Below are 19,044 nucleotides of genomic sequence, written 5' to 3' on the forward strand. Positions count from 1 at the left end.
ATGTCCAAAGATGTGTGAATTACACATGGCTAAATTCTATACTGTTAGTGTATCACTATGTAATAATTTAATTAGTTCTAAATTTGAATGTCTAATGAGCTCCTTTTGGTATAAGCCTACATGTGATATTACGTAACTTAGGATGAAAGGAGTGTAATACATGTTTTCTGTTTTAATAAAACAAGTGGTATCAATGCTGATATTAAGAAAGCTGTCATTGTATATTTTTATGTTCAACTTTACATTTAAACTGAAGCTCCATTTTTTTCCAGAAAACTTTCAATCTTCTTGCTTTCTGGTTGTTTCTGTTCCTTGATAATGTAAAGTTGTCACTCGCCAAGAATAATGAAAATGTGAATTTGGGTGGTCTCACCGCAATGGACACTTCTTTCGCTTAGGTATTTTTGTTTTTATCTTAATAGTTATACGCATGATATTGAAGCCGTCAGTTGTGATGAGGCCCTTGTAGACATAACTGACATCCTTGCTGAATGTAGGCTAACTCCTGATGATATTGCAAGTGCCATTCGTACGGAGATCAAGGACAAAACCAAGTGTGCTGCCTCTGTGGGTCTAGGTAAGTTACCCACCAGATTTTCCTTTAATAAAAAAACGCCAGAACTTTTACAAAAAGCATTTTACAGAATTATTTTGACACCAGTTACTATGCAATGTATGTCTTACTTTATTGCTAACTATTTTCTGCAACTATTGGGTGAAGCTGCCATCACAATAGTTTTGTGATGTGTTGCAACGCAGTCTTTGCTCTAGGTGCTTGCACTGGAACAGCATTGCTTTATCAAAGCCTTCGACTTGGGAAAACGCCCACAGTTATAATGTAGTGGACATAGTATCATTTATATATGACAATAATGAAAACAAATGTATGAAAGGTGCACAATCTTTGTTGTTGGAAGATCACTCTAGGCACATCATCTTCCTCTAAATGCCCAAAAAGTTCAATTCTGTACTCTTCCTTTTCTGAAGGTGCTAGGTTGTCACTGGTGATGGAATCTATTTGAGCATGTTGTGAAGAGAGTGACTTTCATCTAACCAAGTGAAAATTGCATGGGTAAAAAAGCCCAGCAGAGGGATTAAGTATGAATTAAATCCTCAACTCTAGCCAAATAACTAAGCGCATGTTGTACCAGGTGCAGAGAATGCACAAAGGGTACCCTACAAGTATAAAATTGAGTTTTCTCTGAGGAGTGGATGCTCTTTAGACGAAGCAATGTTCTTTATGTGGTTAGGCAAAGTCCTGTTTGTGTCTAACAAAGTTCTCTTTTTCATCAAACGAGCAGCAGTAAACCTTTAATGATATGAAGTTTCTCCCAGAGCCTGATGAATCTATTTGGCATAACCAGCTACACTAATTGAACTAGCTTTGAGAAAGCTAAAAGGCCCTGCCTAAGAAAGAGCTATTGGCTTTGCCAATACGTTTTAGCAGTGTCGTACACCAGAGTGGCTGTTCTTCATTGTGGCCTAAAGGTTAGGGGCTTGGAGTGTTAAGGAGTGGTGTACAGTAGAGTAGAGTGAAAGGGTGTAGAGTTGAGTGGCGTAGAGTGAAGTACAGTGTCAGAGTTGAGTAGAGTGTCATAGAGTGGAGTGGCATAGAGTATCGTGGAGTGGTGTAGGGTGGAGTAGAGTGAAGTAGATTGTCATGGAGTGAAGTGTCGTGGAGTACTCAGTCATAGATTAGAGTGGAGTAAAGTGACATAGAGGGAATTGCCGAGAGAGTTGTAGAGTGGAGTGGTGTCATAGAATGGTAAAGAGTGTTGTAGATAGTGGCATTGAGTGGAGTGCAGTGTCAGTGGTGCACAGTTTAATGGAGTGGAGTATTGTGGAGTGGAATGTCTAGAGTAAAGTGTACAAGAGCGGCCTAGAGTGAAGTGGCGTTAAGTACAGTGATGCAGTGTAAATTGGCATAGAGTGCATTTTTTTTATAAAGTGGTGTAGAGTGCATTGGCATAGAGTGCAGTGACGTAGAGTAGCATGGAGTGCAGTGGCATAGTAGAACGGTGCAGAGTAGATTGCAGTGATGTAAAGTGCAATGGTGTAGAGTGGATTAGAGTGGTGTAGCGCGAAATGGCTTGGAATGGTGGAGGGTAGAGTGGAGTTGTGCAGTGTAGAGGTGTAGATTAGAGTGGCGTAGAGTGCAGAGGCATAAAGTACAGTAGAGTTTTGCAGAGTTGAGTGGTGCAGAGTACAGTCATGCATAATAGTGGCAGGGTTGTAGAGTGGTATAGAGTAGAGTGGTGCAGAGAGCAGTGACATAGAGTACAGTAGTGCAGAGCAGAATAGATTGACATAGAGTGCAATGGTGTAGAGCAGGGTTCTCCAAAGTCAGTCCTGGAGGGCTGGATCCATGACAGATTTTCAAGATAACTACATGTTCGAGGCATTTGTGCTGTAGATACACATGCTTTACATACTCTTACCATCTGGTGTTGGGTCCGGATGTTTGCAAGTTGATTTTCTTTGAAGAAATATTTTCCCGTGACAAGGTAAGGTAAAGCCTCCTTTCGTGATAGTACGAATGTGCATCAACTCCATTTTTAGATTGTTTTCTTTCCACCATCGGATTTGGAGTGGTTTGCGGCGCTCCGGTTTGAAACCATTCTTCTGGATCCCCTCGGTGCGCAATCCACTGTACCCTCATCGCTATTGTTTTGTAAGCGTTCATCATGGTATGTAACTGTTACCACGGATTTTTTACAACGCATACCATTACAACGGATACTATTACAACGCAGGTCATTTTACAACGGATACCTTTACATCGCATTACACTACAACGCACATACTATTACGACGCATACCATTACACCGTAAGTATAATTATAGGTAAGTTTATCTTTTTTTATAAACATTGGGTTTTGGGGTACAGGGGTATTTTTAGGTTTTAGGGTTGGGTTTGGGTTTTGGGGTACAGGGGTATGTTTAGGTTTTTGGGTTTGGGTTTTGGGGTACAGGGGTATTTTTAGTTTTTAGGGTTGGGTTTTGGGGTACAGGGGTATTTTTAGGTTTTAGGGTTTGGTTTGGGTTTTGGGGTACAGGGGTATTTTTAGGTTTTAGGGTTGGGTTTGGGTCTTGGGGTACAGGGGTATTTTTAGGTTTTAGGGTTGGGTTTGGGTTTTGGGGTACAGGGGTATTTTTAGGTTTTAGGGCTGGGTTTGGGTTTTGGGGTACAGGGGTATTTTTAGGTTTTAGGGCTGGGTTTGGGTTTTGGGGTACAGGGGTATTTTTAGGTTTTAGGGTTGGGTTTGGGTTTTGGGGTAGAGGGGTATTTTTAGGTTTTAGGGTTGGGTTTGGGTTTTGGGGTACAGGGGTATTTTTAGGTTTTAGGGTTGGGTTTGGGTTTTGGGGTACAGGGGTATTTTTAGGTTTTAGGGCTGGGTTTGGGTTTTGGGGTACAGGGGTATTTTTAGGTTTTAGGGCTGGGTTTGAGTTTTGGGGTAGAGGGGTATTTTTAACCTATTTTAAAAAATAATTTAATTAATAAAAAAAATATAACAAATAATTAAATTAAATAATACATTAATACATTTTTACATTATATTTTAAAATTATTTATTATTATTATATACTTACCTATACTTACGTTGTAATGGTATGCGTTGTAATAGTATCTGCGTTGTAGTGTTTTGCGTTGTAAAGGTATCCGTTGTAAAATGACTTGCGTAGTAATAAATCCGTTGTAATGGTATGCGTGCTAAAAGTACGCGTTGTAACATCATATATCCGTTCATCATCCTCAGTTTGTCGAAAAAATCAGAAAACCCTTTATCTTCGATCGAGAAGACATCACTGGCAGCCTTCGGGCCTAGCCGTGTCAGTTTACTTCCACTCCATTTCACACCATCGAGTCTTCTGCCGATGGAATGGACTCCGTTCCAATTCTGCCTCGGTGCCACTCTAAATATGCACGCAACGACCTGCATAAAATCTGCAACTTGTGCCTCTCACCAGAGCACAAGGAAGAACATTGCGACAATTGTCGGTCTTCAGATCGAAAAAGGCTGCTCAGGATCATCTGGCTCGACGAAGGGACATGCAGCGGCAGAACATTGAACACACCCAGGATATCTTCGGAGGAGATGGAAGCATCAGCAGCAGAAGAGAAGCAGGCACTCTCCATCCAAGATTCGGATTCCTAACTAGAAATCGAGCTTGAGTCCCAAGACGTTCCAGTCGGACTGGGTGACGCGAGTACCAAAGACCCTTTGCCCACTAAACTTGCTTCCATCAAACAAAAGCCTTCTGGTCCACCACTGCCTTCTGGCCATGGTCGGCACCTCGATACTGCTTCCAACGTTCCGTCCTCTGGCTCGGCACCGAAACCTTCGGAACCAAAGGATAAAAAAGACCAAAGGATGCTCTTCGAAACCCTCCAGAATCAATCTTAGAGACTATGCAGGAAAAACTGGATCGTAAGTAAAAGAATAAGTACATTAATCCAGACACTGGACATATATTGGCAAAATCAGTAACCTCTTCCTTGACTTAGTCGCTTATGGCATTTCACAGGTTTCCACCTGACCTCATTGTTTAACTTGTAAGTGGAGCTCCTGAGACTCTTGGCATAGGAATCTGGCATTTTCATACACCAATGCCAATATGAATGTGGTGTTCACATTTTATTAAAATTATCCGCAATTAAAGATGTACTTAAATTGAGAATCTGGATGTAGTTGAACTTTCTTAGACTCAACTCTGAAAAGATGGAATTTATGCTGTTGTCTTGACATTGCAAAATCAAATCCAACAAATCTTGTCTCAGTCTTTATTATCAGGGAATTTACCCCAAATCTCTCTCCTAAGATCGATCTGTTTTAATATCTTTAAACATAGTTCAATGAATGCTTACATTGAATATACACTAAAGAGGCTGAAAAATCAATAAAACTGTACCCAAATCCGAAAGACTTTATTGGTAAGTGCTTTGACTAATTAAATGATGCCCTAATTGGACTTCAAGAAATCTCATTATCACTTCTCTAAGCTGTTCTATATGTGTCCACCAGACTAATGTTGCACGATGTCCCTGCCACATCAATGTACATACTGCCTTTGTCATTCAATATTTTATCAGTTGGTAGGTGTTCACCCGAGGCCACCCATATTGGGATCCCTCTGGCCATAGAGCTAAACAGCTTACCACACGTTCCCCCATTTAGATTTTTGCTTCTTATGCTCATTAGATGTGAGTTGTGTCTCCTGCAGCATTTCTATTTGCGCCTGTCTAGAGCAGAGGTAGATAACTATATTATCGATTTCCTGCATGGTCAGTTATTCTATAGTCTTTATTCAGTCAAAGTATATGACCATAAAAGCACAAAATAAAATACATTTATATATATTGAAAGGCACAGTCTAAAATGTATATGCAGCCAGAACAGAAAAAAATGTATTTAAAATACAGCAGGCTATCTTGATCTACACATTTAAAAACATACTATTTCCATTATAGACCATATTTCTTTCTACATGTTATGGCAGAGAAAATATAATTAAGCACCACAAAACAGGTTGTGGGGGTAGCTAAACATTGGAAAAAGAGGAGCCCTTCTTGATGTAAAGTAAAATGCATATGCAATAAAATTGGACATAAAAAGTGGGACTTTAATGTGTGTTGCAGAGTGAAAAAAAGCATAAAGTGCACAGTGGATTGGGAAGAGACGGTATCACACGGACAACATGGGAGGGGGAGAACCAAGTACCTGTCAGGGGGAATGACACTAAAAAATTAACAATATTTAATCTTAAGCTAGATAAATAAAATCTATATTCAGGATTTATAACGCATGACAAGTAAGATTCCATCCTTAAAGGGGTAGAGATTGGCATATATCTGAGAACAGAGGGCAAATCAAGTGATTTTACTATTCTGGTCTCCTCTCTGTAAGATAAAAATCGTTGTTTGACCGGGTCCTTAGTATGAGGGCCAATACATTATGGAGTTTCAAAAAGAGAACTCAGGCCCAGGTTATTAAAGGTTTTCTTGACGTATGCCAGCTAAGGGATGGCCATCATATTTTTAAATTTAAGCAGTCCTCCAACACCTTCCTAGAAAACCCAGTCTTTGGGTTGCCCCATAATTTCAGCCACAACAGTAACGGGCCATTCTGACTTTGTCTTCCAAGAAGCTCATACCCACTTCTAAATGTGAGATGAAGCTTGGGGTGGGTTTGGGGATGGCTAAAAGCCTGCACACATGTTTTTTTCTTCTGCTGCCTGCTGTCTCCCAAGTGCTGTATATCCCCAAACCCCTGCTCCATATGCTCCAACTTAAAAGGCACTTACTCTTGTATAACTGACTCAGTTCCCTAGGTGGCTAATGGCCTAACGTTTTTAGCAAAACTGTAAATGGATTTGCAGTATGCTCCCATCTTCTGTATTCTATGAGTAATTAACCTTTCCCACATCAGGTTAGCATCAAACTAGATACCTGCATGGTCATGTTTATTTAGACACTGGATAGGGAGTCAACTGACCATGAGCATTTATGTCTGTAGATGCTCCATATGGAGTCCCTGTGTGTAAACGTTTTGGCCGCCCGTGCGGCTTGCTGCAATCTTTCCGACACAATTCTTACTCTTACCCTGAACATTCTAATCCCAGAACAAATAACAACAGTAAGAGCAGTTGTTGTGGTTGTACACCCTGGTTGAACTCCGGCTCCTCTCCAGTCCAGTGCCAGATGGTATCTTGCTGGGTTGTGCTTGTACACTCTGGTTGAACCCCAGTTCCTCTCGAGTCCAGTACCAGATCGTATCTTGTTGGCTCTCTTCATATCCACACCGCCATGGATGCATATTTTATGTTTTGTAATCAAAGGACCCCCTCTTTGTGTTCTATTTTTCCAGTTAGTTGCGTGTGGGAAGCAACTCAGGTGTTGTCATTGACAGGGTGCCAGGTCCCAGTTCCTCAAAAAAATCTATTGCAATTAGCGGTTGCTCAAAGATGTCTCCTTCCTTTAACATTGATTTTCAGTTGATCTGGCGGTGCCCTCATCTTATCCATATCTTGGTGTAGCAATGTGACATTTATGGTGAGGTTATCTGCCTTTTCAGCGATGGCTTTGTTGCTATCCATGATGAGCTTCTTGAGTTCATAGTTGGATGTCATCAGTAGGGACCAATTGTCTTGGCAATGTTGTATCGTAGTTCCAGCTCATTGCGCCATCTTCACCAGCCTGTCATCAATCGTGTTTCTTTTTTCTAGTGGTCAGGGCCCCCTCTCTCTTAGTTAGTTTTTGCAGGCATAAGCAGGTTTCTCCTATGCATTCAGGGCTATTAGTGTGGTAAAATATCTGTCTTGTACTCTGATCTGCTTGGACAGGGTATCTGATCTGCAAAATGTGCACTACCGCTCTAGGGGTCTGGTGCAAAACAGTTAATCTGTGCTCTTATAATTGGGATAAATTAGTTGCCCAAAAGTCGTCAGTATCTTCTTATCGAACAGGCCAGGGTCACAACACCATAAAATGCCATGGAAGGAAGCAGGCTGCCCACCACAGAAACTGTATGTTCTTCCCAGTTAATGATAGACAAAATTCAGTTAGGGCCACCGAGGCCTTGTCACCATCCACAAACTCACAGTTCTGGGTGCCATCCAATGTGCAGGGCCGGTTGTCAGTTCCAGTGGTGTGGGTGCCTAAAGAGATCTGGTACTATATTGTGTTTCTATTGAAAAGTGCAGTAAAGCCTATCTTATGGGTAGAGCAACAGTGTGAAATAAAGTCCCTTAAATGAGACAAAGGTTAAATAGAACATTGTACATGAGCATACTTCAGAACTGGTAACGCTTATTTCAGAATGATAACATTATTTGGATAAAACATAAAAAGTTACACTTCCTGCTTCATAGTTAAATAAAAGCAGTAACTTACATTCAAAATAACATGGTTACCATTCTTTTAATTGGTTTTGGATATGTAACTCTTAACAATCTATAAAATCTAGAGAAAAACAAAGTGTTCGCTAGTCTCGAATTTGAGTATTTACAGTTTTGCAGGAAATCATCACCATGAGATGATCAGGTAAATATCAGAGGGCAATAAGGGCTTCCAAGAGCGGTCAACAAAATTCCTGAGTACGAATTGTAATACCGTATTAGATGTAGTTCTTAATCCATTGACAGCTGAGAAGAATATGTGATTTTACAGGCATCTTGTTCACACCTTGACCTCTCCTGTACTGCAATATTTAGAGACCTGAAAAAAAATTTTGACCCACGACGTGTCCCCTTTTGTGATTGGCTCAGGAGACGGAAAAATGATACTCTGAGACTGCCAAGTTTAAAACTCAGATAGTTATTTGATAATGTTTATCCTGTTGACATGCATTTTCAAGTTTTGTTTGTGATTAAAATAATTTTCATTAACCCAAATAGACAACCAATGCAATAGTAGAATGGATTTCTCTGAATCCCAGGTAAACAAAGTATGCTAAGTCCACCTGATCATGGAGTAAGTGGCTCAAGAAGCAAGACAGCTGAAACTTTCCTCTGAGATTTTCCTCTCCCGCTGCCGCCCTCGGGTATACAAGTTCTACAAAACAGTAATTAAAAGGCACTATTTTGAAATAAAGGCGGATGGTTAAAAACAGATAATGTCAGTGTGATGCAAGACGTGATCTGAAGAAATCGAAAAGAATTTATCCATGCAGTAAGATGACTGATGACTCTGAAAGCAATAGCCTACATCATAAATCTGATCAGCCAGTATGGTAGTTAAGCCACTGCATGGTATAAAGCAGTGTCAGAAGTCTTTCATTACTTTGGAATAAACAAAGGATTAAAGCATTGAGAGAGAAGAGTTGTGTTATTTTTCATTGGGAATAAAATCACCAAATACATACATCCAGATTTGCACTTCGCCTCCCCACCCCAGCATACAAGAAAATAGCCATGGGTGTACATCTTTCTATTTCCACACAGTCAAACTATGGAATTCACTACCCCCTAACATAAGATCCATGAATAGCTATCTTATCTTCAGAAGACTACTTAAGAGTTTGCTCTTTCCTAAATATGCACCATACTCAAAAAACAAATGTACAGCATATACCTGTGTATATAAACATGTATAATTTGATTATATGTATGTAGTTAGATATGTGCAGTTACTTGTACAAATATATATATATTACATATGGTTTAGAAATAGATAGATATCCTTAGAGGTCTGCTTAACAATTTATATATTACTTGTATTTAAAAAAAAATATATATATATATATATATATATATATATATATATATATATATATATATATATATATATATATATATATATATATATATATATATATATGTTTAATGCTTAACATGTATATAGCAAAAGACACACATTTGATGGATGGAATGCAGAACAAATCAAAACATTCCCCACCGGTCAAGAGATCTGGGTTAAATCCATCATTCTTTTGCTCTTCATGCCACCCCAGTTTAGACCTGGCCAAATCAGTCTTGACCCTGTGCCTCATGGGAACAGTCCAGCCCGAACTTCCAATCTAGGTCCTCGCTGGACCAGAAACCAGCATCCTAGGACTGGTTTCGGGGTTTCACCCCTCATCAGCCAGGATAGCTTGAATCCAGTGGCACAGTGAGCCCGGGACCCATGTCTGAGCATACCCGACGCACTTAGGGCAAGGAAGCAAAAAACACACAATTGATAGACGGAATGCGGAACAAATGAAACCTTCACCCCATTCAAGAGATCTGGGTTAAATCCATCATTCTTTTGCTCACCATGCCACCCCAGTTTAACTGTAATGGCATGGTGAGCAAAATAAACGATGTATTTACACCCATCTGTCCATCAATTATTCTTTTTGCATTTGTCTCCCCAAGTGGGACAGGTATGCCCAGACTTGGGTCCCGTGCTCTCCTTGCCACTGGAGTCAAGCTATACTGGCTGATGAGGGTTTTCACCCCAAACCCCGTCCTAGGATGCTTGTTTCCAGTCCTGGTTGGACCTGGCCTGGCAGTTCGGGCTGGACTGTTCCCATGAGGCACAGGGTCAAGACTGATTTGCATATGTCTGGGTTCAAACTGGAATGGCATGGTGAGCAAAAAACCGATGGCTTTAGGCCCAGATCTCTGTACGGAGGTGAATGTATGACATTGTTCTGCATTCTGTCCATCAATAGTTCTTTTTGCATTGGTCACCCCGAGTGGGACGGATATGCTCAGACGTGTTCATCATTGGCGTCGTGATCGCCGGGATGACGACACGGTATCTACTTAGATGCCGCCCCAGTGCGCTGACGTCAGTTCTTTCTTTTTCTGTGCAGGCCAGCGCAGATCCGGAGAGAGCGATACGCTTAGTCATTTTTTGATAAAACTATTGACTTTTTGTCAACATCTTTTGTGAAGTCTTACAACTCCTGGTGCACGAGGGCTGTAAAGTAGTCGACCTGGTTTCAAGCCTTGTGACTCCTGTCACAAGCTGATGTCAGTCATCGATCCTCACCTCATGTGCCTTTAGTGCCGGGCCCTGAACCTGAAGTTTTTGCGGGAGCGGTCCCGAAAGGTTTTGAAGGCCCGGCAGTGGGCTCCATGCTGTTTGAGGTCCCGGTCAAGGGGAAGGTCGCAGGACCGGTTGCAGAGCCACCACCACCATTCATCATTGAAGTCTTTGTCATCGGGTAAGTCGAAGTGCAAGAAGGAAGCGAAGAAGCATCGTCGCTCTTCACCTTCTCCCTGTCAGTCGGCCGACGCGATGCAGGACACAGAGGGTTGTCGTGATCCCGGCTCCGCCCTTGGATCCTGCTGGGATGACTCCGTGCTCCCCCCCCCCCACTTTCCGGGAGCCGGAGCGTCCCCTACATAGCTTTGTGCATTTTACGAAGCACTCCACTCCATCTTTGGGCACCCTGACGCCACTGGCGTGCGTTTGGGCCCCACAGACTGTGCTGGGGCTCTAGGCCTTCGATGCCGGCGGCTCCGGCCTCGGCGCCACAGGGCCCCCAGGATCCAGGCCTGGAACCTGATAGGTGCCAGTCGACCTCCCAGTACCTTCCCCGGCGCTGATTCCTCTGACGACTCGATTCCTCTGATGAAGCCTCCGATGCCGGTTGCGCCCTCGGCCGGCGTCGACCCCACATCCCTCTCGACTTGGACACGGAGTCGGATAGGCGTCGACCGACGCCGTCACCAGTGCCAGAGGGTACTTTTGTACCGCTGTTCTTCCCTTGCGTTCCCTATCGCCCTGAGTGTCAGCCAGAGGAGGGTGAGGAGCCTGGGAGAGGTCTTTTAACTCTCTGGCAGACCACCTGGAAGAGACTGACTGGAGAGAGTAGTTGGATGATACCAGTGGTCTGTATACCTCCCCAGAGCTTAGTATGCATTCTCCCCCTACCATGGCTACAGAGGAGGGAGCTTTCTACACTGTGGTGTTGCGTAGGGCAGCTGAGGCCTTGGGCCTTGAGCTTCCTACGGTTGCAGTCAGAACTAAGCTCCTGACTGAGGTGCTTCAACCGGCAGCAGCCTCTTCGGAGCCCTTACTACCTTTCAATGAGGCCCTCATTGATGTCCTTCTGGGCCAAACCCAGCACATGGGCTTCTTCGATAGGATGATTGCCTGCTGGTCTGCCCGGGCAACCCACTTTTTCTCTCCCAACACTCTACCTCGAGAGCTTGGTGGTGCAAGCCTCCTCCTCGAAAGGAAGCACTTTCCCTACAGCTCCTCTAATTAGGGACTCCAAGAAGCTGGACCATCTTGGGAAGATGTTTTCTTCCACCAGCTTAGGCCTGCCTCGGTGAACACCGCATGTCTCTTGGCCCGTTAAACGCATTCGGTGTGGGACACAGTTGCGCGAGTGTGCCACAGTGCCCGGAGGAGGCCCAGGCCGTGCTCGCCCACGCTGTTGCTGAGGGTCGAGACGCAGCGAAGTTCACCATTCGTTGTGGGCTGGATTTCCCCGACTCGCTGGGTAGGACGATTTCCACGTCGGTAGCCCTGAGGCGCTACGCCTGGCTGAGAACCTCTGGTTTCTCGGGGTTTTCCAATCTACCCTTTTGGACATGCCCTTTGATGGCCGTTGCCTGTTATGTGACAAGTTGGAAAACACACTAGAGGACTCTAGGGCTACTGCCAGGTCCTTGGGCCTTGCAGCAACTTCCCGCCCCATGCAGTCTGCCTTTCGCCCCTTTCGTGGAAACGGAAGGGGTGCCCCACCACGTTCCACCCAGAGTCACAGGGCCGCACAAGCCAACATGTCTCTCTGCGGCCGGGGATGTGGGAACCAGCGTCGTGGGACTGGGGCCAGAGGGAGGGTCAGTCCACCAATGCCCCCCTGCAGCTGCCTCCGAACCATTCTAGTCTGACTTTTCATGGCCACCATTTGCTAATGGGCGGCAGGTTCCACCATCACTCCCCCCTCTGGCACAACCTCACGTCGGACAGGTGAGTTTTGCAGATAGTCCGAAGGAGCTACTCCCTCCCCTTTGAGACTACTACTCCCTCCATGCCACCAACACTGCATGGCATATTGGAGGATCACTTGGCCCTTTTCTGTCGGAAGTTACCGCTCTCTTGGCAAAGGGCGCTATCGAGCGAGTCCCTGTGCCAGAAGTAGGTTGTGGTTGCTATTCCCACTACTTCCTGGTCCCCAAGAAAGATAAAGGTCTGCGTCCTATCTTGGATCTCAGGAAATTTAACCACTTCCTCCGGAAGGAGAAGTTCAAAATGTTGACATTGGCTCAGGTCCTGTCTGCCCTCGACCCTGGAGACTGGATGGTAGCATTGGACTTTCAGGACGCTTATTGTCACATCCCCGTCTTGCCTGCGCTACCTGCGGTTCATAGTATGCCACAAGCATTTTCAGTTTATCATGCTGCCCTTTGGCCTTACCAGCGACCTTCGGGTGTTCACGAAACTAATGGCGGTGGTCGCAGCTCATCTGCGCAGATCAGGGGTTCCAGTCTTCCCCTATCTCTATGACTGGCTGTTGAAGGTGGGCACGCCCCAGACTGCCGTCTCCCACCTCCAGACCACGGCAGACCTCCTGCATTCGCTGGGGTTCACACTCAACCTGCCGAAGTTGCACCTGACTCCCTCTCAAAAACTCCTTTTCATAGAGCGGTTCTGGACACAGCTCCGTTTCGGGCCTATCCTCGCAAGCAGAGAGTCCAGGAAATTTGGGCTATGATACCAATGTTTTAGCCTCTATCCAGGATTTGGGTGAGAATGACCCTGAGGCTGCTGGGCATCATGGCCTCCTGCATCCTGCTGGTGGATCATGCCAGGTGGCATATGTGGGCTCTGCAGTGGGACCTGAAGTTCCAGTGGTCGCAGCACCAGGGAAATCTTTCTGATTGCGTCCAGATCTAGGAGGGCACTGCACACCAATTGCAGTGGTGGCTAATTGACCAGGATTGGGTCAACGGCAGATCCCTCTCCCTTCCCCAACCAGAGTTCACAGTGGTAACAGATGCGTCACTCCTGGGATAGGGCGACCACATGGGAGATGCAGAGATCGGAGGCCTATGGTCTTTGGCGGAGTCCGGGCTCCACATCAACCTTCTGGAGCTCCGGGCGATTAGTCTTGCACTGAATGCATTCTGTTGGAAGTGGGGGTCCCTGTTGCTTACCACGGTCACCAAATTCTGGAGGCGTGTGTCACCCACCGGTCGCTTCAATGTTAGGCTAAGTAAGGACACCGTCTGAGATAGCCCTGGTCACCCCCTTAGTAGCTTGGCCCGAGCAGCCAGGCTTATCTCCCAGGCACGAGTGTTCAGTATGTGCAACCACTCTCACAGTAACCCCATGATGTCATCACAAATAGACTCCACACGATTATTGTTAAAATGAGTATAATCTTTATATAAGCAATTATACGATACGACCACACGATACAAAATCAACATATAAGAATGGGTAGTATTCTTTCCGATGGGTTGGTAGGTTCTAATCCCAACCACTGCTTTTAACCGTTTCCCAAAAGGTTAGGCAAGTCTTATTGCTAGTATCATACAAGTTGCAAAAGGAAACAATACTGCAATGTGTAACAATATTCTCTTATACTGTGCAACAAAGCAACAATGCCATACGTAGCACCACAGTCATGTACTTTGCAATTGAAGGAATAATGCAATGCATATCACCACCATCATGCCCTGTACCAGGAAGAAACAACACTACATTCCTGTATGGTGCAATAAAGAAATAATACACTGTGCTACTTTATACTCCGATACTGTGCACTGAAGAAATAATGCAGTGCACCATGTTACAATCAGGTAATATGCAAGGGAGAAATAACGCAGTGCGTAACGCATCAAGCATAAAGTTTGTTAGGCACAAATGAGGTCAGGCGTCATACGACAGTTCGATAGTTGTTAGCATCAATAATGCAAAGTGTAATAAGACAGTTTTACGTGCTCTGTTAACAGTGCCCCCATTAGATGATGACACAAAAAGTACTGCTTCCCACTCCGGCCCCAGTACTGCTCCTTCTTAGGTCAGCACAGGCAGGGATCCGAGCCGAAGCAATGGCTCACGCAGCTGACTGAAGCGGAGGCTGAAAGAGTGTCCCTCCGGGCCACCACCCCACCCCAGGTGTTCCACGTTGCCTGGGAGGCGCGATCCCACTCTCCTCCCCAACGTCAGCGACTTGGGCCTTGATCCAGAACTCCGTCACGGGCTGCGGCGGACTCGGGCCGGCTGCTCAGTTCTTCCGTAGCTGCCGGCCCGGGCCGCAGCTGATTGACTCCGATGACCCCAATGACTTGGGCCGCACTCCGGCAGCCTCAGTCCACACCAAAACCCGCCCTTGGCACTGTGGAGACTTTACTTCACTTCAGTGCACACCCTAACCAGGCACTCCTCACCAGCACCTCAGCTTGCACTTCGACATGCACACCGCGCGTCCAAGAGTCGCCTCTTCTCTGGTGCTCATGACGATCCAGCACTCTTCACCAACACTCCTCTTGCACCTCAACACGCACCCTGCACGTTCGAGCCTCTCCTCTTCTCCCGGTGCACACGATGTCCAGGCGCTCTTCACCAACACCCTGGCTGCACCACAACACTCACTCCTGCGCGTCCGAGTCACATCTCTTCTCCCGGTGCACACGATGTCCAGGCGCTCTTCACCAACGCCCTGGCTGCACCACAACACTCACTCTTGCGCGTCCGAGTCTCACCTCTTCTCCCGGTGTACACGATGTCCAGGCGCTCTTCCCTAACGCCCTGGCTGCACCACGACATGCACTCTTGCACGTCAGAGACTCACTTCTTCTTCTGGTGCCTACGAGGCCCCGGCGCTCTTCACCAACACCCGGGCTGCACCCAGACACGCACCCAGCACGTCCGAGATTCACTTCCTCCGTTGGTGCACACGATGTCCAGGCGCTCCTCACCAACACCTTGGCTGCACCACAACATGCGCACTGCACTTCCGAGTCTCGCTTTTTCCTTTGGTGCACACGAAGCCCAGGCGCTCTTCACCAACACCCGGGTACTGCACCACGACATGCACCCTCACGCGTCCGAGACTCGCCTTGTCTCCCCGTGCACACCACAACCAGATGCTCCTCACCAACGCCTTGGTCTGCACCACGACACACATTCTGCACATCTGAGACTTAGCTTGCTCCTGCATGCCCACGATCACAAGGCACAACTTCTGAGGGTCTCATGCGGCAAAAAGCACATGCACACGCTTTGCTTGGGACTTCTCCAGAAACTTTTATGATCCTGTATTTCCAAACAGGGAGCCAGCTCACCTCGGGCCCTTGGGGTTACAAGACACAGCACAAAGCACAGTCTCTTAAAAGCAGGGTGACCCAGCGCCTTCAAGCACAATCCCAACAGTCTCTTCCTTAGTTATAACAGCAAACTGCAGACCAGCCCCAGATTACGAAAGCAAGGATTGGTCTATCCACAGCAGGCTCTTCAGTTGTTCCTTCTTTAGCAGAGGTTCCTCTTGACCACAGAATGGGTCCAAGCCTTTTCAGTCTCAATCCATATCTGTTTCATTCCAACGTTCAGGGGTTTCAGCTCTCATAGTTATACCCCTTAATGTCTTTGAAGTTTGTATGTGCTCAGGGGTCCCTGACCCCTCCATAAATCAATTCTGGGTGTTTCCCTCCCAGTGTCACCTCTCTCCCTTTGATACTGGGGGTCTGGATCCTTAATCACTCAGCAGGAGATGGGTCAATTGGTTTATAGCACCAGCCCAGGCCGTTTTATCTCCGGGGCTTCTCCTCCCTGTATTCTCCAGATGTAGGGCAGCCTGGTGCCATCTCAACCCCTCCCTGGGTCAAGACCTCTTCCAGCTCCTCTCACCTTTCAGTTCCAGACAGACAATTCACATTTCAGAGACCCACAGAAATGCTCAGAGCACAGACAAAACCACCTTCACAGAAAGATGCATTATGGCACTGTGAGTCCATACATATTAAAATTCACCTCTCCATTATAAACTGTCAGGAAACTAGGCTAACAAACACAACATCCCGCCTCCCCCTTTCTGTCCTATGGGCAGAAATGGCTTTTCAGCAGTGAAAAACAAAATGGAGAGTTTTTCACTGTCGGAACATAACACACACCTCAGTTCATGTTCTGCCTTTTACCTACACTGCACCCTGCCCAGGGGTTTCCTGGTACCTACCGCAGGGGTGTCCCATATGTATGTAAAAGGGAAAGTCAGGCCTGACAAGTGGTTGCACTTGTCAGGACTACATGCCAACATAGCATTCTGTGCGCCTAAGTTCTCTTCCAGGGGATACTCATTAATAGTCATAAGCACTGAATTATCTCCGCCCATGAGCGGGAACCCGGAACACATAAACAATATACATATATATGTGTAAATATAACCAAAAGTACATAGTACTAACTAATTATACACATATACATGTATAATAACCATAATATGCAGCCTAACATTAATACATAGGCTAATCAAACCAAACCTTACACACGTTCTGAAGCATGAAAATATGCTGTATATAAATGCAATAAACAGGCATGAGCCTAAAATGCATTTCATAACCATGAAAAACCTTTTATTTTCATCAAAGAACCTGTTGTAAACAGTTATTAGCCTAAAAGGCTGCATATGAAAAAATGTCTGTGTACAGAAAACCAGACTGGCGCCTTGCCTTTAAGGCTCCAGAGAATCTGCACACTTTGCCTTTAAGGCCTCTAGGAGAACTCTGTTCCCATCATGCACCACAGGTGACAGTTAGGTCAGTTCTTTTTTCCGGCTTGTTCTGTGAGGAACCTGGAACTTGAGCTCTGCTCATTTGTAGTATTTTCCTGTCAGAAGTTGGTTTTTCTTGACATTTTTTGGCATAATATAGCTTTGGTGGTGGTTTGTTATCTTTTTCTGACTAAACTGTTGGTGTTTTTTAGTCAGAATGCCACCTTTATTTTACAAATGCCCTTCCTGTGAAAAGAAGATGTCAAAAACTGACCCACACTCTGTTTGTGTGGTGTGTCTTCCAGCTTTTCATAAGGTGGAAGATTGTTATCACTGCCTCAACCTTTCAAATAGGACTTTAAGAGAAAGGGAGAAAATGAGGGTGCTGGGCCTTCTGGAGAGAGAAAACCGTGGTGAGAAGAGTTCCAAAGGCTTGTTATCTCTGCTAAGCCATCTTCTCAGCCTAAACGTTGAAGATCAGCGTCTCCAGAAGGTAGAACTAAAAAACGACTCCAGGGAGCGTCACCGTCAAAAAAGGTGCGCTCGACGTCGAGATCCAGATCGCCGCCAGCAGTGTCGGCTTCGAAGAGGGCTCAGTCGACGTCGAGGACTTCGCCGGTGAGGCAAGGTTCAGCGTCTCGACAGTCGCCTTCAAAATCCTTTTCGACGTCGAGACATTTGGTGTTGATTGCAGTAAGGACGACGTTGGGAGTGCAACGTTCAACTTCGAAGGATCGTGAGAGGTCGACGTCGAGGGAAGAGAGACGCCCGATGTCGAAGAATCTTGTGTCGACGTCGAAGGGTAAAGTGTCGACGTCGAAAGGGAGTCATCGATCGACATCGAGAGAGAGACGTACGTCGTCGTCGAGGAAAAGGTCGACGTCGAGAGGAAGAATGGCGTCGAAGGAGACCTAAAAAGAGAAGGTCAAGGTCTCCATCGCGACGTAGGTCGACGTCGAAGCTTGCTTCGGGCTTGAGGCATGAAGTGTCTAGGTCTCCCCCACCTGAACACAGGTCGGCGTCGAGACTATCAAGACCAGCCGCTCGGACCTCAATTAGGCCTTTGTCGAGGTCAGAAATAAGTCCCGAACCTATAGTGGAGACTTCCCCGCATGATCAGCAAGACGACCGATCTGCGGTGGGGCAAGAGACAGTGCACCAGGACTCTTCTGTGGTGGCTCATTCGGGCTCAACCTCAGGGCAGGTGTCAGATGAGACAATTGGTGCCCAGACAACGGACTCCTTCTGGCTCATTGGTCTCTGAGCACAGTGCAGCTTCCAAGTCTTCAGCAGGGCTAAATATTGTGCAGGTGTCACCTGAGGCTTCACCTGAGCATACAGAACGGCCTGTTAACTTGTCACCGAGGTGGCTGGAAAGTCTTAGACATTGGAAGATGCGTCCGGTGATGGGGGAGAGAGCTTCGGTCCCTCGGACGGAGCTGCATAGAAGATCACGCTCAAGATCCTTAGTGAGAGAGAAATCACGTTCAAGGGAGTGTAGGAGGCAGCGATCGGCAACTCCTCAGAGAAGACGTAGAACCCCTTCTCCATCTTCTACATCATCTTCGTCTTCTTCAAGATCTTCATATGGAGACTATTCTCCAACTATATCATCTACTCCTCCTTCTAGAGTGTCTCCCGTGGATGATTTGAGCACATTTAATGATGTGTTATGTCGTGGAGCGAATAAATTCAACATCAAGATGGCAGTTCCCCAAGTAGCAACGTCAGTCATCTTTGAAACCCTGCATCACAAGACAACTGGCAGGCCTCTTCTGCCGTTAGTGCCCGGGTTGATAGAACCAGCGATGAGAACATTCCTAACTCCGGCCACGGTGGGTTCAGGTCCTTCTAGGATTGCAAAGAAATACAAGGCTCCAGAAGAGGA

The 19,044-nt window shown here is 45.9% G+C and overlaps 1 protein-coding gene across 1 annotated transcript in view; it reads left to right on the forward strand.

The window, feature by feature from the left end:
• The window catches only part of REV1 (REV1 DNA directed polymerase), a 475,128-nt gene that overhangs the window by 245,564 nt on the left and 210,520 nt on the right, over window positions 1-19,044 (forward strand). Inside the window, exon 11 of the mRNA XM_086934725.1 lies at window positions 423-577. Coding sequence (XP_086790851.1) covers window positions 423-577 — 155 coding nt within the window. The remainder of the gene's footprint in view (window positions 1-422; window positions 578-19,044) is intronic.

Source organism: Lissotriton vulgaris, chromosome 8 (assembly GCF_964263255.1).
Source record: "Lissotriton vulgaris chromosome 8, aLisVul1.2, whole genome shotgun sequence".
Classification (NCBI taxonomy): Eukaryota; Metazoa; Chordata; class Amphibia; order Caudata; family Salamandridae; genus Lissotriton; species Lissotriton vulgaris.